The 16303-nt window shown below is 24.1% G+C and overlaps 1 protein-coding gene across 5 annotated transcripts in view; it reads right to left on the bottom strand.

Moving 5' to 3' along the window:
• Positions 1-4878: 4878 nt before the first annotated feature.
• Positions 4879-16303, bottom strand: part of LOC145833852 (signal-induced proliferation-associated 1-like protein 1) — a 34990-nt gene continuing 23565 nt past the window's right edge. Inside the window, exons 18-31 of one of the 5 annotated variants that reach the window (XM_082941066.1) lie at positions 12673-12719; positions 12525-12601; positions 12286-12397; positions 11945-12047; positions 11315-11457; positions 11176-11236; positions 10514-10666; positions 10337-10439; positions 9892-10016; positions 9578-9670; positions 8903-8931; positions 8696-8779; positions 6288-6347; positions 4879-5262 (exon numbers count right to left, since the gene is read on the bottom strand). In XM_082941066.1, the coding sequence (XP_082797192.1) occupies positions 6316-6347; positions 8696-8779; positions 8903-8931; positions 9578-9670; positions 9892-10016; positions 10337-10439; positions 10514-10666; positions 11176-11236; positions 11315-11457; positions 11945-12047; positions 12286-12397; positions 12525-12601; positions 12673-12719 (1162 nt within the window). In that variant the 3' untranslated portion in view covers positions 4879-5262; positions 6288-6315. Of the gene's footprint in view, positions 5263-6287; positions 6348-8695; positions 8780-8902; positions 8932-9577; positions 9671-9891; positions 10017-10336; positions 10440-10513; positions 10667-11175; positions 11237-11314; positions 11458-11944; positions 12048-12285; positions 12398-12524; positions 12602-12672; positions 12720-16303 lie in introns of those variants that run through there. The other 4 variants (XM_082941069.1, XM_082941070.1, XM_082941068.1 and 1 more) reach the window with 4 other exon arrangements.

Raw genomic sequence — 16303 nt, 5'->3', positions numbered from 1 at the left:
ATAAGTAACAAGGCTTTTTGCATTGACATTGATGAACCTAAAGTAACCTGTTTTTTTTTTGTTTTCTCGCACGCTGTAGAAGAATGGTTAAAGTAGCCAACAGTTGAACGGGCCTTGGTTATTAGCACACTTATGTTGCATTCTAAAAACAGTTAGTATTTAATTATCAGTTGAAGCGTGTGAATGAAATAGGGTGCTAAAAATGATTCTAACACCAGCATACCAGCCTTCATGCTAAATGCATTGTTGTACAGAAAACCGTGAATGCGATTCATATTAATACCTCAATTTTCCAGCATCTCCTTTATGTTTTCACAACTATTAAAGCCAGTGTAAAAACCTTATATTTCCTTAAAGTGCAAAGCTCGGTGTTTGTACTCAAAGCTTTTATTTAACCAATGCGCTGTTAAAGAAAGATATGATGTCTTTATCTTTGAATTTGCCCATATGTCACTTGTAAATGGCAAAAACGAAGCTTCTGATAACTCAGTTTGTATTTTTATCTTCAAACTTTCATAAGTGGTAGGATGCATTGTATCAGTGAAGTATTTAGTGCTCGGAATCAAATAACATGGCTCTAAAACAGCTAACAGACCTATGGAACTTTGATCGCTGCTAAATCAAAATGGTTGGTCGTCCTTAGCAATCATGTTCATAATTTTCTAATGAAATTTGATTGATTTTTGATCGTTTATTTTCCATTATAAATTCCAGGGCGATAAATCTCAATACTAGCTTGGTTCATTGCTGTTAGCTTCTTTTGTTTTGGAGTTGAAGACGAACTATCGCTGACTGCTTTAATGGATGATGATGATAATGATTTTCTAGACTCTGAATTTTCTCTCTGATATTTTGAATTTAAATGATTTAGTAAAGAATAAGTGCTGTACGAACTAGCATTACCTCTTTTAATGAGTTTATAGCAACGACTGAAAATTGCATAACAAGGGTCTTCCTCACTTACGTTGAAAAATCTACCATGCAATTGACATTTATAACTAAGGAGAAATAAACTATTTAACTGTTATAAACTAATTATATTAAATATGTTATGATTAGTCTTATATTTCTACAGGGTTGCCACTATTTATGCCAATGAAACTGTACTGAGTCATCCTGAGTTTTATCAAATGCTTTAAAATGTTTTTCTAACTTTTAAAAATTATTAAAACTTAAGTTTTTATAAAAAATATGTTATAAAAAATTGAATTTCAAGAAATTAAATTAAACTAAATCTTATTTAAATTAAAATCTAGAAAATATATTATCTGAAATTTTAAAACTCCTAAAATTATAAAACTATCCCGAGTTATCCTTAGTACCCTGACCGTGTGTAAACCCTGTTTCTATTTACTTATTTAAAAGAAGAACCAAGTTATATCGCCCTAAATTTATTATAATAAAAGTAACAAAATATTTTCTACTCAAAAACTTTTTTAAATTTTCATCAAAAGTAGATAAAATAATGGTCATAAACAAATAGAGAACTTAATACTTTTGTTATAAACTACTGTTTGTACCTGCATTTTTACAACAAATGATTGATTAAGTTAAGTTTAGTTAGTCTGTTTCGCTTGACTAATTTTATATATACTAAATATTAAACCACAATAATCTAATTATATAAAACTGAAAGAAGCTGATCGCGGAAAACAAAGTCTTTCCAGACTAACTGGATCCGGAGCCGACCAAATTTCAACTAGGATCCGGCCACTCTCGTTCCAGATCTTTTTTTAATTTAAGATCCGGCCGGGTCCGGTTCTAAGCAAAAGATGGCCGGTTCCGGGCGGTTCAGGTTCCGAATCTTGGATCCAGTAGATCACTAGTTAGAAGCATAGGCTTTGTATAAACACAGTCTAGTAGCCATATACGAATCTGTATTGAAATCAGAGTTGTTATAATAAAGTATCTTTTAATTCTAAAGATAAGTTTTTTTTTGTATTCAATTTTCAATACTAAAACGTTTGCAAATTATTTTTAAGAAGCCATAGTATTAAGACCGCTAGACTAAGAAAAAAATTAAAATATAACAACTCTGGTCGAAAAAACGTACACCTATTGTTTGAATACTATTTTTAGTTTTTCGACTAAAGCCCGAGCTCTAATTGTACCTTTAAAGAATGAAACAAAGGAGCTTTAAAAAGTTAAAAAAAAATCCTTCAATGTGCTTCTAAAAATCAAATCTTATTTTGAGGGTAGCAGTTTTTAAAAATGTTTCGTGTTTTATTAAGTTTATTTTATTTAAATTATCTAGCAGAAAAACCTATTGTTTTTATGTTAAAGACAAAAATTTTATGTTACAATACAAAATAAAAATGTAAGTAGAGTCTTAAAGACTAGTAGAGAAAAATTGAGAATTTTATTTGTATTAAATTACTTCTTAAAATAAGCTTTGATTTTTGACTTGATCTTATAAATTCTGTTTTAAGAAAAGCTTAGGAAACTAGACTAAGCTAATATTTTATTTTATGCAATGGTTATTCAACAGAAAAAAATAAAGTATGTTTTTTTTTTCAGTTAAAAATAACTATCTAAAATCTCATGGTTAATATATTTATTTTCAACACAGAAATAATGATGCATTTTTGTAAAAATTGGCTTTTAATAATCAAAGTCTAGTTTTCTAAGCTTTTCTTAAAACAGAATTTATAACAAAACTGTGAGTAAACAATTTTTTTTTTTAATGAATGTAAATTAAGTATTTCGAAATTATCTTAGATAACTAAATTTAGATAAGTGGAAAGTTATTTATTTCTTTTAAGTATGTTAGTAATACTACAAAGTTAGTAACTCTTCTGTATACAGAAGTACTAAAATGGTTTTCAAATGTTATAATGTAGTTTATTGAACTACAAAAAATACGCTCAAAATATTTGGTCATAGGACCTGGTGCACGAAAAAACCTTTCAGTTATCGAGTCGCACACCACGGATACTTTTTAACGTCTTGTCCAGGACGTATAAAGTTTATAAAAAATAATTATAATGAAGTAAATCTTATAGCCAGCTAAAGTAAATACTGCAACAATAAATAACTAGAATTAATAGGAAAGGACGTAAGTTATAAGTGTTATAAAGCTTTCTTATAATATAAAAACATTTCTTTTAAAAAAATGCATTTATTTAGAACAGAAGTTAAAAAATATAATATTTTCAAAAATATTTTATTTATTTATAAAACATTAACAAATTCAAAAGAAATTAAACTGTAGTACATAAGCTTTTACTTTATCTTTTGCTTAATTTTTAGTTCTATGACTAACTTTTATAAGTAAAAGAAAATAAAAAAAGCTTTTTTTCTGAAAAAGTATGTATGATGAAACTTTTAGAAATAGAGATTTGCTTTTAATAAAGTTTAATAAACTGTCATTTTCAGTTTATTTATTATCTTTTTTTTTATATTAAACATTTCCAATAAAGTTATTAGCTAATTTTACTTTTGAATTGTTTTAGTAAGAATAGACTTAAAAAAAAGTTTTTAATTGTAATCGTTTTATTTTAGGGATGTTATTTAAAGCCATCAAAAGTAATATATTAAGTTGTCGTTTTATAAAAACTAGTTGCGTAAAATTACTTAAAACTTCTGCAAGAAGTTTTTCTCGTACTAAAACTGTATTTTAATAATTTTTCATAACTTTTCTTATAAAATTTTAAAAATAAAGACTTAAAAATTATAGGCGTTACTGAAAAGTTTAAAACAACTGAACATAGTTGAACTTAGTAAAAACTCTAAGCCAACCGTTATGTTCTTTTTATTAAATTTTGTAATACTAATATTTTAATTTTATCAAATAGAATATCTAAAAAACTAGCGTATCTTACTTAACATATAAAGATATAGTTTAACAAAATAACATTTTTTATATTTTTAAAAGAAGTAGTTAAATATAAAACTACTATTTTTTCACTTTTCTATTAATGACATTTAAAAGTATTTTAAATAAGCCAGCAGATTTTTCCTAGTTTATCTTTTACATTAAATAGTATAAGATAAAATCAAACTAATAATTTAAATCTAAAAAACAAACGAATTTATAAACTTACAGTTGTAAAAAGTTTCTATTTTTTCTTAATGTATTTAGTTTAAAAATATGAAGTTTATGTTTAGGTTTAAATATCAGCTGTTTTAAGAATGAACGTTTTTGTTTTCAACATCAATTTCAAAAGTACTTAAATTGTAAAAGTAAAGAAATTCCCTATGCTATAAGTAGCACAGTTTTATTAAAAATATTAATGTATTTCTATATAAAGACGGTAAATTTAGTATCTTACATTCATAAAAACTCAGTAGACCTGTGTAATAACTTAGAAAAAAATTGTTGGTTTTTAAGAAATTGAGTACTTTACGAGAAAGGTGATTTTATATTTTAAAGAACTTGTTTCGTTTGGATTTTTAATTATCAAACATTATTAACAACTAATTTTTTTAAATATATTTATTTTCTAAATAAAAGTAGTAAAATGGTATGTAGGGGGACGAAGACTCTAATTTTGATCACAGTACACATAAATATGGCAAGTAAAAAACTCTAACTAAAACTGCTAAAGACTTTTAATATAAAATATACAGATTATCTGAATTACTTTTAAACTCGTTTTCTCAATTTTATAAAGTCAGTGTAAAAAGCAGCTATATAAAAAAAAAAAAGAAATAAAAAACACGTTAATTAGTATAGCAGAATGAAAATACTCACATTAAATAATTTAAGCAAATGAAAACGGTAAAGTAAATGTAAAGTTTAGTCTTTACTCCAAGGAATTATCATATACTAAAAAAATCATTTTTCAGTTCAAAGCAAGTTATTAATGCATTTTATGTATAAGAATTGAAGATTTCAACAACTTAAAAAATATAATAAATTCAAGTTAAAAGCTCGTAAAGAATGTGATCAATTTGAAAACAGTCGTAGTAAAAAACAAATATCTAATAGTGCATTTGAGTCTTGAAACTTGTTTGTAGCTTTTTGCATATAAAACACGGTATCTAAAGATTGATATAAATTTATATTTAATAACAAAAAATTTAAACACTATTACAAAAATATACTAAAGACTAAAAATAATAAATAATGTTGTAGATGAAAAAATATTATCTATAAAACCTATAAAAAGGAGCATACGAAATCAATTCAAATTTCTAAGCTTAATATTTTTTTAAGCTGATACTACTAAAAACTTTGATAAAACTACGAAAAACTTTAACTAATGTTTTTACAAATGATTGATTTCGCTTCAGTTTGAAGAGTTAAAGTGAGGTCTTTATCTGTCAATAATTTTTTTTAATTATCATCGGGTTTTATTTAGTTTAAAACAAAAACACTTGATTTATATATTTGTGGTCAGTCAGTCATACCTTGATTTTTTTATTTATACTTTATATATTTACAAATATAGGAAAAAATACAAATATTTAAGCAAGTAGAAGTCATATTGAGGCGAATTAATACAAAAACCAATTATATTTTCATTTACTTCTCAGAATGACCAACGTTCTTTTAAAGTTTTTTTCCAGATTTACTAATACCTTTCGGGATTTTTAGAGCACAAAAAAGCGCTCAAAATATTTGGTCCTTGGACCTGGTGTACGAAATATTTTTCGGTTATCGAGTCGCACACCATTTAGATACCTTTTAACGTCTTGTCCAGTACATATGAAACAAATAGATTCAAAGCATTATCATAATTTTATACTTAGCTTAGTTTAGTAAAAATTGCTTATGTTTTTAGATATTTTTTATTCATTGCTGAATGTTGTAGTTAATTTAATAATTAACAGTTAGTAAAAAAAAAATTTTGTTCTATATAAAAAAAGTCAAGTCAGTTATTGCAGAATTCAAATGATTAAAAAAATGCATAAGTCTTTCTATAACTTTTGTCTTAAATAAAATTTTTTACCATGGCTTTTCAAAAAAACATAAAGTTCCATATTTTTTGTCTAAAACTAAAAGTTACGTATTTTTCAAGGAAAATAGATTTTTTGGCCACCCTGATGTTAATATTTGCATTTTGTCGTATTTTTGTCTTTAAGTATTAAATTTTAACTATTAAATTAGTTATTAAAGAAAGTTTTGTTTAATAACTATATTCAAAAAAAGTTAGTGCAAAATATCAATCAACGTCATTTCAAAAAATACTTTTTGATAAAAAACTCCTACTTACCATTTTTGTTTAAAATTTAGAAGATAAAAACTGTTTATAAAAAATTATGCTTTTATTAACAAAACTATCTAAAAAATAAATTCTAAATAAAAATACTTTTTAAATAAAATAATACAACCAAAGACTAACGCTGGTCAGTTATTTCGGTACTTCACATTTAAACAAAGTAGTTGGCTGACGGTTCTAATTCTGTCAAAAAAATAGTTATAGTTGTCAAACTTTTACTTTAAGTGTTTTTATAGAAGAGCTTAAATACTTTTTTAGCATACTTTTATTTAAGTTGTTTGCAATACAATTTAAAAAACGGACTAAGACATCAAATGATTAAAGTAATTTTAGCACAATTGTTATTAATTATTACAATATTAAATAACTAATTAAGATTAAAAAGGGCTTCACTAATTTTCAGGGCCTTGATAAAAAACTTTGTTTTTATGTTTTAATTTCAACGCAAAACGATGCTAACAAAAGTTAAATACACTTTGCTTAAAAATAAGTATATAGTTCAATCTTATGTTTTGTGGTAAGCGACTTGATGAGCTCTTTTCATTAATAAAGTTCCTTATACCAATTTTTTTGAGCATCTTAGTTTTTCGTTTTTGTTCAACAATATTACTTAAAAAAAATATTTTTTTAAGTAGACCTTTGCAAAGATGTATGTGCAAAATATAGAAAACCAAACTTTCAAGCTACGTCGTAAGTCAATGTAAAATAAACTTTTCTCAATATGTAGTCATATAAATACCAAGATGCACTAAAAAACTGACAACTTATTTAGAGAAGAAAATTGTTTAAGTCAAGAATTAGTACACTAATAGGGAGCACTAGTCAAAGATATGACTAGCGTGGTTTAAAGCACAATGCTTCTGAAGTTGCTTCTGAAACTTTATATTTCACGCAACCATATTATTTATCGTTCGAGTAAAAAATCAGTAGAAGTTTCTTAGAATTCAGTAGCTGCAACTTTAGCCCAATGCATCTTTAATATAAAGTTTTTGACTTAGTGCATGCCAAGCATGAATAGCTAGATAATGTCTCACAGAAAAAATTAGACGAAAAATTAAAAAACTAAAATAACAATAAAACTAAAACTATACATATAAATGCAAGATTTCATAAAATTAATCGCTGATAACTTAAACTTAATGATACTTAAATTCCTTATGATATTATAGTTTATAAAGTGTTTTTTAAACTGTTGTTAAATTTTCTGATGTAGTTTTTTAGTTTTTTATTATTTTTTAATACAACCCACCATATGTAATTTGTAAACTAAAATTAAACTTAGATATCTTCTTTTATGTTTGTTTTATTTTTAGTCTTGCTTTATCCGAAAATCTTAATAGGGATAAACATTTTATTGTAATAAACTTCTAATAAAAAAAATACATGTTTATTACTTTCTCAAAAAATAATGTTTATTTAACTTATACTTTTTATCGGATTTATCTTTAAAGTACTTTTTTCAAGTTCTTATAAAATAATTATGAAAAATACTGTTAAACAAAATTGATCAAAGTTCAAATAATAGAGAACAGATGGTATTATGTCATTTAAAAAGAAAAATTAAATGGACTAAGTCTATTTTAATACTATTTACTACTTAGTCCCTGGGGTATTTTTTATATTTTCACATTTTATAGTCTAACACATTTTTCTTTTAATAAGGTAATTTCCTTTGAGAGTTTAATTATTAATGCAATTTAAAGTCTTAGTAAAAAGTAATAAATAAAACCAGTATAATTTCTTAACATTGAATTATTGGTCAAATGATACAACTTTAGCTAAATAAAACTCACCAACTAAAACTAAAAAAATCTCTTATTGAAGAACTGTTGGTAGTTTTGAATTATATCACCGTCATAAAAAGAGTCAGTTAGTTTATTTTCATTTTGTCTTTAAGAAGCCTTTAAATTAGTAAAATTTAAAACAGACTTTAAAATATCTCTTTAATTTGTACGTGTAAGAAATTTTGTACTTATTAAATACATAAAAGTCTGCTAATGCTTGATGTTTTTTTTTTTGCATACTGAATTAAATATTTTCAAAGAAACATTATAATTATTTACATTACTTTATGAAACTGTGCTGTCTGAAAAAGAGCTTTTCTTTTTGACTTAGCAACTAGCTCTTCAAGTCAGTTCGATTAAGGACACTTTAAGAAGGAAATGGTGTATATTTAAACTAGTGACTTTTTTTTTGTCGTAGAATAGTTTTAGGATATTTTTAAGCCCTATATCATTTTGTAATTAAACAAATTAAAAATAAGTTTGAACACTTTGATAAAAATTAATGGTTTAGCAAACTAAGTCATATAGTTATTTAAATTACAATAGAACATATTTTTAATTAATACTTTTAGGTAGAAAAAAAAGTTTTTCTGTGTTAAAAAAGTCGTTTAGACTTTTTTAAAAATTAAAACAGTTTTACATCTTAGTTTTGAATTTTCTACAGCTATAAAGTATTTAATCATTATATAAAATATAAAGTTATTGCTAATAAAAGTATCTCTTTATTTATATAACAGTAAAACATACTTTCAGCTTCACTTGCAGCTTGCAGTATTCCCTTCCAGTTTGGTTCTGAAGGTATAGGAAAGTTACGAAACTTCTCTATTGAATCTGTTTATACATATTTTTTAGCTAAACATCCCAAGTGTTGAAAAAAAGTTTAGTAATAAATAAAATAAAATGTATCCTTATTTATTTGTAAACCAAAAAGAAAATAAGGAGATATTCACTTACAAGGTTCTGTTTTTCCTTTCCAGGAGCTGCTAGATAATATTGCATATGTTAATAAAATAACAATAAATTTTGAAGATTTTACTGAAAATTAATAGAAAAACGTACTTTAAGCCTATTTTTAAAATAAAACAGAAACTAAGTATCATAGCTTGGACTTTTATAGAGTTTAACCATATATTTTTTCAGTATTAGTTCTTCTGCATTTATTATTTAGGCGAACAAAACGTTTTGTAGACTGTTATTTATTTATAAACTTTTTTTTTAACTTTTAAATATTATATTAGCATAAAGCTTTTGTACTTTTAGTTTTGTTACTTACTCTATATTTACTTTAGATAGGCTCTTACATTAATTTTTATATGAAAAAATAATCTACAAATTTAGAAATTAATAAGTAAAAAGCGAAAATAATAAATAGTATTAAAGTAGACTTTTATAGTTGTTTATTACATAATTACTGACATAATTAAACATAGAGCTTAGTATCACAAACGTTATAAATAATTGAAAAACTAAACTAAACTATTACTAATAAAAATATGTTCGTTTAAAAACTTAAAAAGTAATAGGATGTTTAACTTAAACATCTTTAAATTTAGCAATAAAAACCAAACTTTTATTTGCACAGCTTGTTTTGCGAATATTTTATGTTTTTTTAAATAAAACTAAACTTACTTATTTGTTTCTAATAACTGCTTAGGAGACAAAATACATTCTTCTGAATTTGCCCTTACTATTTTACTTGGGTTTTTATGCCTGTTAGCACTTCTGTAAACAGTTTTTATTCACATTTTAAATAGTAAATTAAAGAATTACGTATTTTATTAAAACTTATAATAAATTTAATTAAAAACTTTTGACTGCGCTAAATAGAATTTTCGCATATAAAAAACTTTTGTGACGAATGCAATTTTATTGTTATTTAGAATTGATATTTTTTTTAACTCTAACTCCTACTTAGATTAAACCTTAAATTTAATAAAACAAACTTAAGTTCGTTGTTTTCGTTTAAACCAGAGGCACATTCACTTGTTGGTGTTAATTGCAAATTATAATTGTTACTCTTTTTAGAAACTATGTTTGTTGTTGCTGCTCTTCTATAGACTACTTTTTGCTAAAATTTAGTGAATAATGTTTTATCAAAGGGAAGTAAATGGTATAAAAATATTTAAACATAGATTGGCTAGAATTTTTTATTACCTAATTTTAACATTTTTGGATGATGCAGTACTACAGAATTTTTTTTTTATAAACCTAAAAATATCTAAAAAAACCAAAGAAAAATACATATATAACTTTAATTTAATCTTTTAGTATTTTTAATATAATGTATTGATAAACATATATATTTTTCAAACAAGTTATGCACCGGAAAAAAGCTGTTCATACATTTTTTAGTAATCTTTTTTTAAATAGTGTAATTCTTTAACTCACCCGATTACGATTAGTGTCCAGCTTATGCTTTGATACATTTGAAACATAGTAATAACAGTTTCCGTTTGAACTCGATTTGGTATCAGTCATTTCATTTGTTCTTCTGTTTAAAATTTTCAGATAAGTTTTAGAGTTATAAAAGAAATAGTAACCTTCTTTTAGTATCCAATAAAAAACCTTTTATCTTTGGCAGCATTACCACTTTTGAGAAGTGTTACTCCGAAAGTTGGAGAAGTAATTACTTGTTGACTTCTGTCAGTTTTTTCTTTTTGTTTTTTTGTCACTGACTCTATACTTTTTACTTTTTTTGTAGGCTCTTTTGTTTTAGTTCTGTATATAAAAATTAAAATAAACAAGAATAAAAAAACTTATAAAAACATAAGAGTAAGTGTCATCTACTTTAAACAGATTAGTTTAAAAAAAATTTCACTTCACAATATTTTGCACTAAAAATTTTCCTTTAAAAAAAATTAAAACTTTCTTCGTAGAAAGTTTTACTTACAATATTTAATTTAAAGTATACAATCATGGTTTATTGAACAAAAAAAAGACGCTCAAACTATTTGATTCTAGGATCTGAAGAACGAAGAACCTTTTGGTTATTGAGTCGCACACCACGGATACCTTTTACGTCTTGTCCAGGGCAAAGAAAGTATTGTCTTAGTTATTGTTTAATGATAATATAAGCTATTTCTTTTGTTTATAAATTCTTTAAAGACGTATCCATGTAAACTTTTAAGCTTTAATTAAAATAGCAATTTGAAAAAATTATCTTTATTTATGATAGTAAATAAATATTTGTGTTAAGTATAAAGTAAAATAGAAAAAAATAAAATTACCTCGTTTTTATCTTTATAATATTAGCAGTTAAATTTTTCTGAGTTTGTCTTGCAGGAGTTTCTGTATAATATAAGGATTATAATTAACATGTTTATTAAAAATTATACTTTTGTTTTTTATATTTAAAAAAAAGTAAACCAATGGACTTTGTAGTATTTTCTAAAGCATCTTCCTTTGCTGAAATCTGTGTTTTTGAGGATTGAAAGTCATCAGTGGTTTTGATAGGCTTAATAACTTGTTTTGAAATTTCATTCATTATGTTTTTTCGAGCATTATCTTTTCTGTATTAGTTATTTTTTTAACAAACTTAAGCGCTGGAAAAACTTATTTCACTAAATTTAAATTGTTTAAAAGTTAACAGTTTTTTTAATTAAATTATGTTTTTATTTGTTTTTAGTTGTAAATCAAGTAAACTAATAAACTTATAAATCATTTAGCGTATTAAAAGTAAGTATATAAATTTTTACAAAAATAATAAAGTATCATGAAAATTTACACAGTTAAAAAGTATTATTTTATGTAACTTATAGGTTAACTAAAGTATAAAATTTATAAGACAACTTTCAAATACATTTTAGCAATTGATTAAATAAAAATACTTTTTTTTTATTTAAAGTAGATTTATCTCAAAAATAGAGTGTACATAAGTTTGAACTTTTAGAATTTACCAACTATATTACAGTTTTTCTGATCATTAAAATCTGTATAACAAATATCTTTATTTCAAAAGTAACAAACTTTTAACTAAAATAAATAATGTATATATACCTTTTTGAATACTCTATATGTTTTGTCAGTACTATAGAGTTGTTGTTGATGTTGCTTGAATTTATTTCTGAATTATTTTTATACCGTGTATGTTGAGAATTTGCTGATATATTTATTTTATTACTATTTCTACTAAAAATATTACGAAAATTACTTTTATTTTACAAAACTTTCTAAACAAGTTGAAAACAAGACTAAACTTTAAAATAGCATCTATAAAGTTTTTTAAAATCTTAAAAGTAAAACTTTTTACCTAAACTTATTATATAAGAATGATATAGCTTTAGATATAATTATTTTAATCTTTGTTGCAAAAATTTGATTGGACAGTTAAAACATACTTTTTGTAATAGAGTTATTTGAGTCTAAACTTCTTTTAGACTTTGTACTGGACATTGTGTTTGTACAACTTGAGTCATTTTTGATACCATAGTAAATCAATGCCGAAAGCATCTGTTTAGTAAAGTTATCTTGTTAAATCATATAAAAGTTTTTAAACTTAATTTAATTTTTAATATTGTTGAACTGTAAAGGTAAATTGTTAAAAAATATTTTAAACTGTTTACAAAATTAATCTTACATGATTTTTTGATACTGGTGCTCTGTTTGTATTGTTGTGCTTTCTTATACTTTCGATTTTTTTTTCACAACTTTCTGCTTTAAAAAATGTTGTGTTTTGTTATACGCATAACTAAAATATACTAGTACTATACAAAAGCAAACTCTACCTGAACTTTTTTTCTTGTGTTTTCGTTTCACTTTTTTTTGATGATTGCTGAAAATTGTTTAAGTTGAGATTTTTTTTATAAAAATGCTTTTATGGCAAGTTCTTAAACTGTTACAAAATTAAACAAGGTGTGTTTACAAAACTTATTTATAAAGATACTTCTTTATCAATTGAATTTTTCAACTCCAAGTTCTAAAGAAAAATTTTAGGTTGTAATATCATGTTTGCTAGAACAAAATATTTTTAATTTATTCTAGAACCTCCTCGGAACTTTTTTAAAAGCAAAGTAGTTATAAGTGTAGTTTCATTACATTTAACTGTTTCAAAACTTCTACTTTTTGACCTTTATTTGTTATAACTAGACTCTTGACGATCTAAATTTAAGAAACTATAGCATTTTAAATTGCTAGAATTTTGCCAGAGTTAAGTTTTTAGCAATTTTGTGTTATACAATAGATTTATAATAACATGCAGCATAGCACTGAATATGAAAAAAATTACCCTTTAATTAACTTTATTTTTCATTAATATTACTTGGAATATATTTTAAGATAAATTTATACTAAAAAATTTAAAATCATTTTTTTACAGAATTTTAAATCTGTTGTTGAAAGCATAGAAGAAGTGCTAAAAAAAATTATAAGCAATAGTTATTATGTGATGCAAATATTTTAAAAAATACTTAAGTTAATATTTCAAATCGGGTTTAAACCAATTAAAAAAATTAAAGTTGGTGATTTGCTAATACCAAGGTTAAAAGTTTTAAAAAAATTCTTCAATTTCTAAATGTATTTCGATGTAAATACTTCCCTAAATGTAAGTATTTTTTAGTAACTGTTAAAAATGAAATATACTATTATCAGGCTAAAAATTTAGCTAATAAAACAATAAAAAACTATGTAGATTGTCTACAAAACTACAATTCTTAATTAAAAATCTAAATCATTTCTATTTAGTTTTATACGATGACTAAAATGTTGTAACAAGAAAAAAGTATTTTAGAAAAAATTGTTGGAAAAAATAAATAGTTCTTCTTAAACTTTTAACAACTAGATTAACATTTTAATGCTACCTAAGATTTGTCTGAATTTGTTGAAAAAATTATGTCTTTATTTGGAAGAGCTGTATGTGCAGCTTTACTAGTTCTAGCCTTTTATAGTGTGGATAGATAAATTTATTATATAAATTAGAATGTTATGGTACAAAGGGAAAAATAAGATTGTTGTTGATATCGTATCTAACTAAAAAAAAACCGTTTGTGAATTTTGGAGGACCTCTATTCTTTCTAAAACATAATAATGACTTACAGAACAACACCAGCTTAAAATGAAAAAATAATATATACAACTTTTAAACAAAACAAACATAGCAAAATTCTAGACTGTAAACAAACTTAAATATTAAATTCTGACAAAACAAGATACATGCTTTTTCATTTCGATTTTTTTAAAAATTAAATATTAATACAAAAATAGGTATAACAATTATAAAAAAAAGTAAAGACTTAAAAATACTTGGGTATTTTGATTAATAATAATGGTATACTATCAAGATCCACCAATTTTTTTTTTTTTTTTATAAATTTATTTTACATATTTTTTTTCATTTTAAAATTTATCTTTCACTATCACTGTTACCCCTAACCCTTACCCTCGATCGGTAAGTGGTTCTCAAATTTGACTGGGTGGATTTTGAACGTGTCCCATAATAATAACGATGAAAATAACATAAAGAAAAATAAAAACAAAGTTATCAAAAACAACTAGTAACAACAAATCTATATAAAACAAGACTTTTTTTGAATGAAAAATATTTGTATTTAATATTTTACTTAGTCTTTATGAGCCACAAAAGAAATGGACTTTTCGGACTCTCGGGCAAATGAAATAAAACTAGACTTATTGAGTTCAATATAGTTATAAACAAAGCTCTTAAATGTTATTATTACAAAAAGTATGATGAAATTGTAGAAAAGCTAGAAAGAATAAAACGATTATTAAGTATTGAAATTTTGTTTAAGTATGAGCTAGATGTTTTTATGTATACATTTGCATATATTTTTTTAACATTTAGTTTTAAGTGTTGTTCTTAAAATGTAGATAAAGTACACAACCATTTAAAAAAAAAAAAAATCTTACCAAATAGTAACAGACATGGGCATAAACCTATAGTGTATCAGGGTAGTAAACTGTGGACTAATATGCCTAATAGCTTATAAGGTCAGGCTCATTTTGTAAGGTACCAGATCAATCTGAGAGACTTTTTACATGGTTAAAATATAAATATGTTACAATGAATACTACTCTTATAAGTTTAAAGATTATACCAATAATAACTACAATTAAGAACAGTCCCTTCTAAGTATATTGACAGGGTTCTAGTGATATTTATCTAGTCTAGACTGTAGCAAGAACTATTATATTTTAACTATATTCAGCTAAATAGAATGGTATTTCTTTTATATACGTATTCCGGTATATATTTTATATACGTAAGTGTTTGGTATAATTATTTTTAAAATTAAAAAAATGTTAAATTACCTATTTAAAATACTGTTAAGAAAATGGTAATATGTTAGCTAGTTGTGTATTTATTTTCTTTGTATAAGATATTAACGTAGTAAACTAATCTAGTGTACTATTTTGTTTATGTAGTTTATCCTGTTGTAGTCTAAAATATACTTATAGGTATATTATGCATTTTAAACAATTTAAAACAAGTCAATAAGTTTTAGTAACATTGTTCTAAGAAGCATTTATTCTACAACTAAAATACTATTTATATATTTTTTATGAGTAGTTATATTGAGTAAAATATATTTTGTTTAGTCTTTTTAACATGGCTATTGTTCATCTTATATATATTTTTTTTAATTACAAGTTATAAATGCTAAAAATTGTTATTTTTTATTTATTTTTTAAGACAAAATAGACAAATTAAATATTTTGTGTGTAGCTTGATGACCAAAAAGCCTTTCTATACACTGGGTCCTTTGACCGAAACATTTGAGCATTGATTTTACATTAAAAAATCAAATGAACTTATTAATTTCTATTTTAAACCAGTTGTGATTATTTCATAAATTTATACAAATGTAGGGCGAAAAGTTGGGAATATCGAAACAACTTTATTCAGAAATATAAATAAGAATTGTAAATCTACTACATAACAGCATTGGGAGTACCTTCAGTGTTATAATTGTTAAAAGATTAAATATAAAGTAGAATGTAAATTTTTTTAAGTTACTAGGAAGAATCAATCAGTTTTAGAAAAGTACATTCAACGATGCTAGAATGAAAAATAAACTTTCTTGTTATTACTGTGATGCTAGCTAAAAATATATTACATAGTGTTCACGTCAAACTAGTTTTATTAATATGAATATTTTTTTGATTTGTAGCGACAAGCATTAAACTTATAAACTTTTAAAGCTTACTAGTGTGCTTATTGTTTGCCTTCCTAAAATAAATTAAAAGATACACTCTAACTCTTAAAAACAGGACTTTAGGAGAACCGTATTTTTTAACTTTTTTTTTTGTACTTAAAACTTATGCAAAAACATTGACTAATATATTTATGTTGGATCAAACAAACAATTAGCAAAAGTCTATAAGGCTAAACTGGCTAGACTT

The sequence above is a fragment of the Thalia democratica genome, chromosome 4 (genome assembly GCF_965202585.1).
Source record: "Thalia democratica chromosome 4, ktThaDemo2.hap1.1, whole genome shotgun sequence".
In the NCBI taxonomy this organism is placed as follows: Eukaryota; Metazoa; Chordata; class Thaliacea; order Salpida; family Salpidae; genus Thalia; species Thalia democratica.
This window is presented reverse-complemented; position numbering and strand designations above follow the sequence as displayed.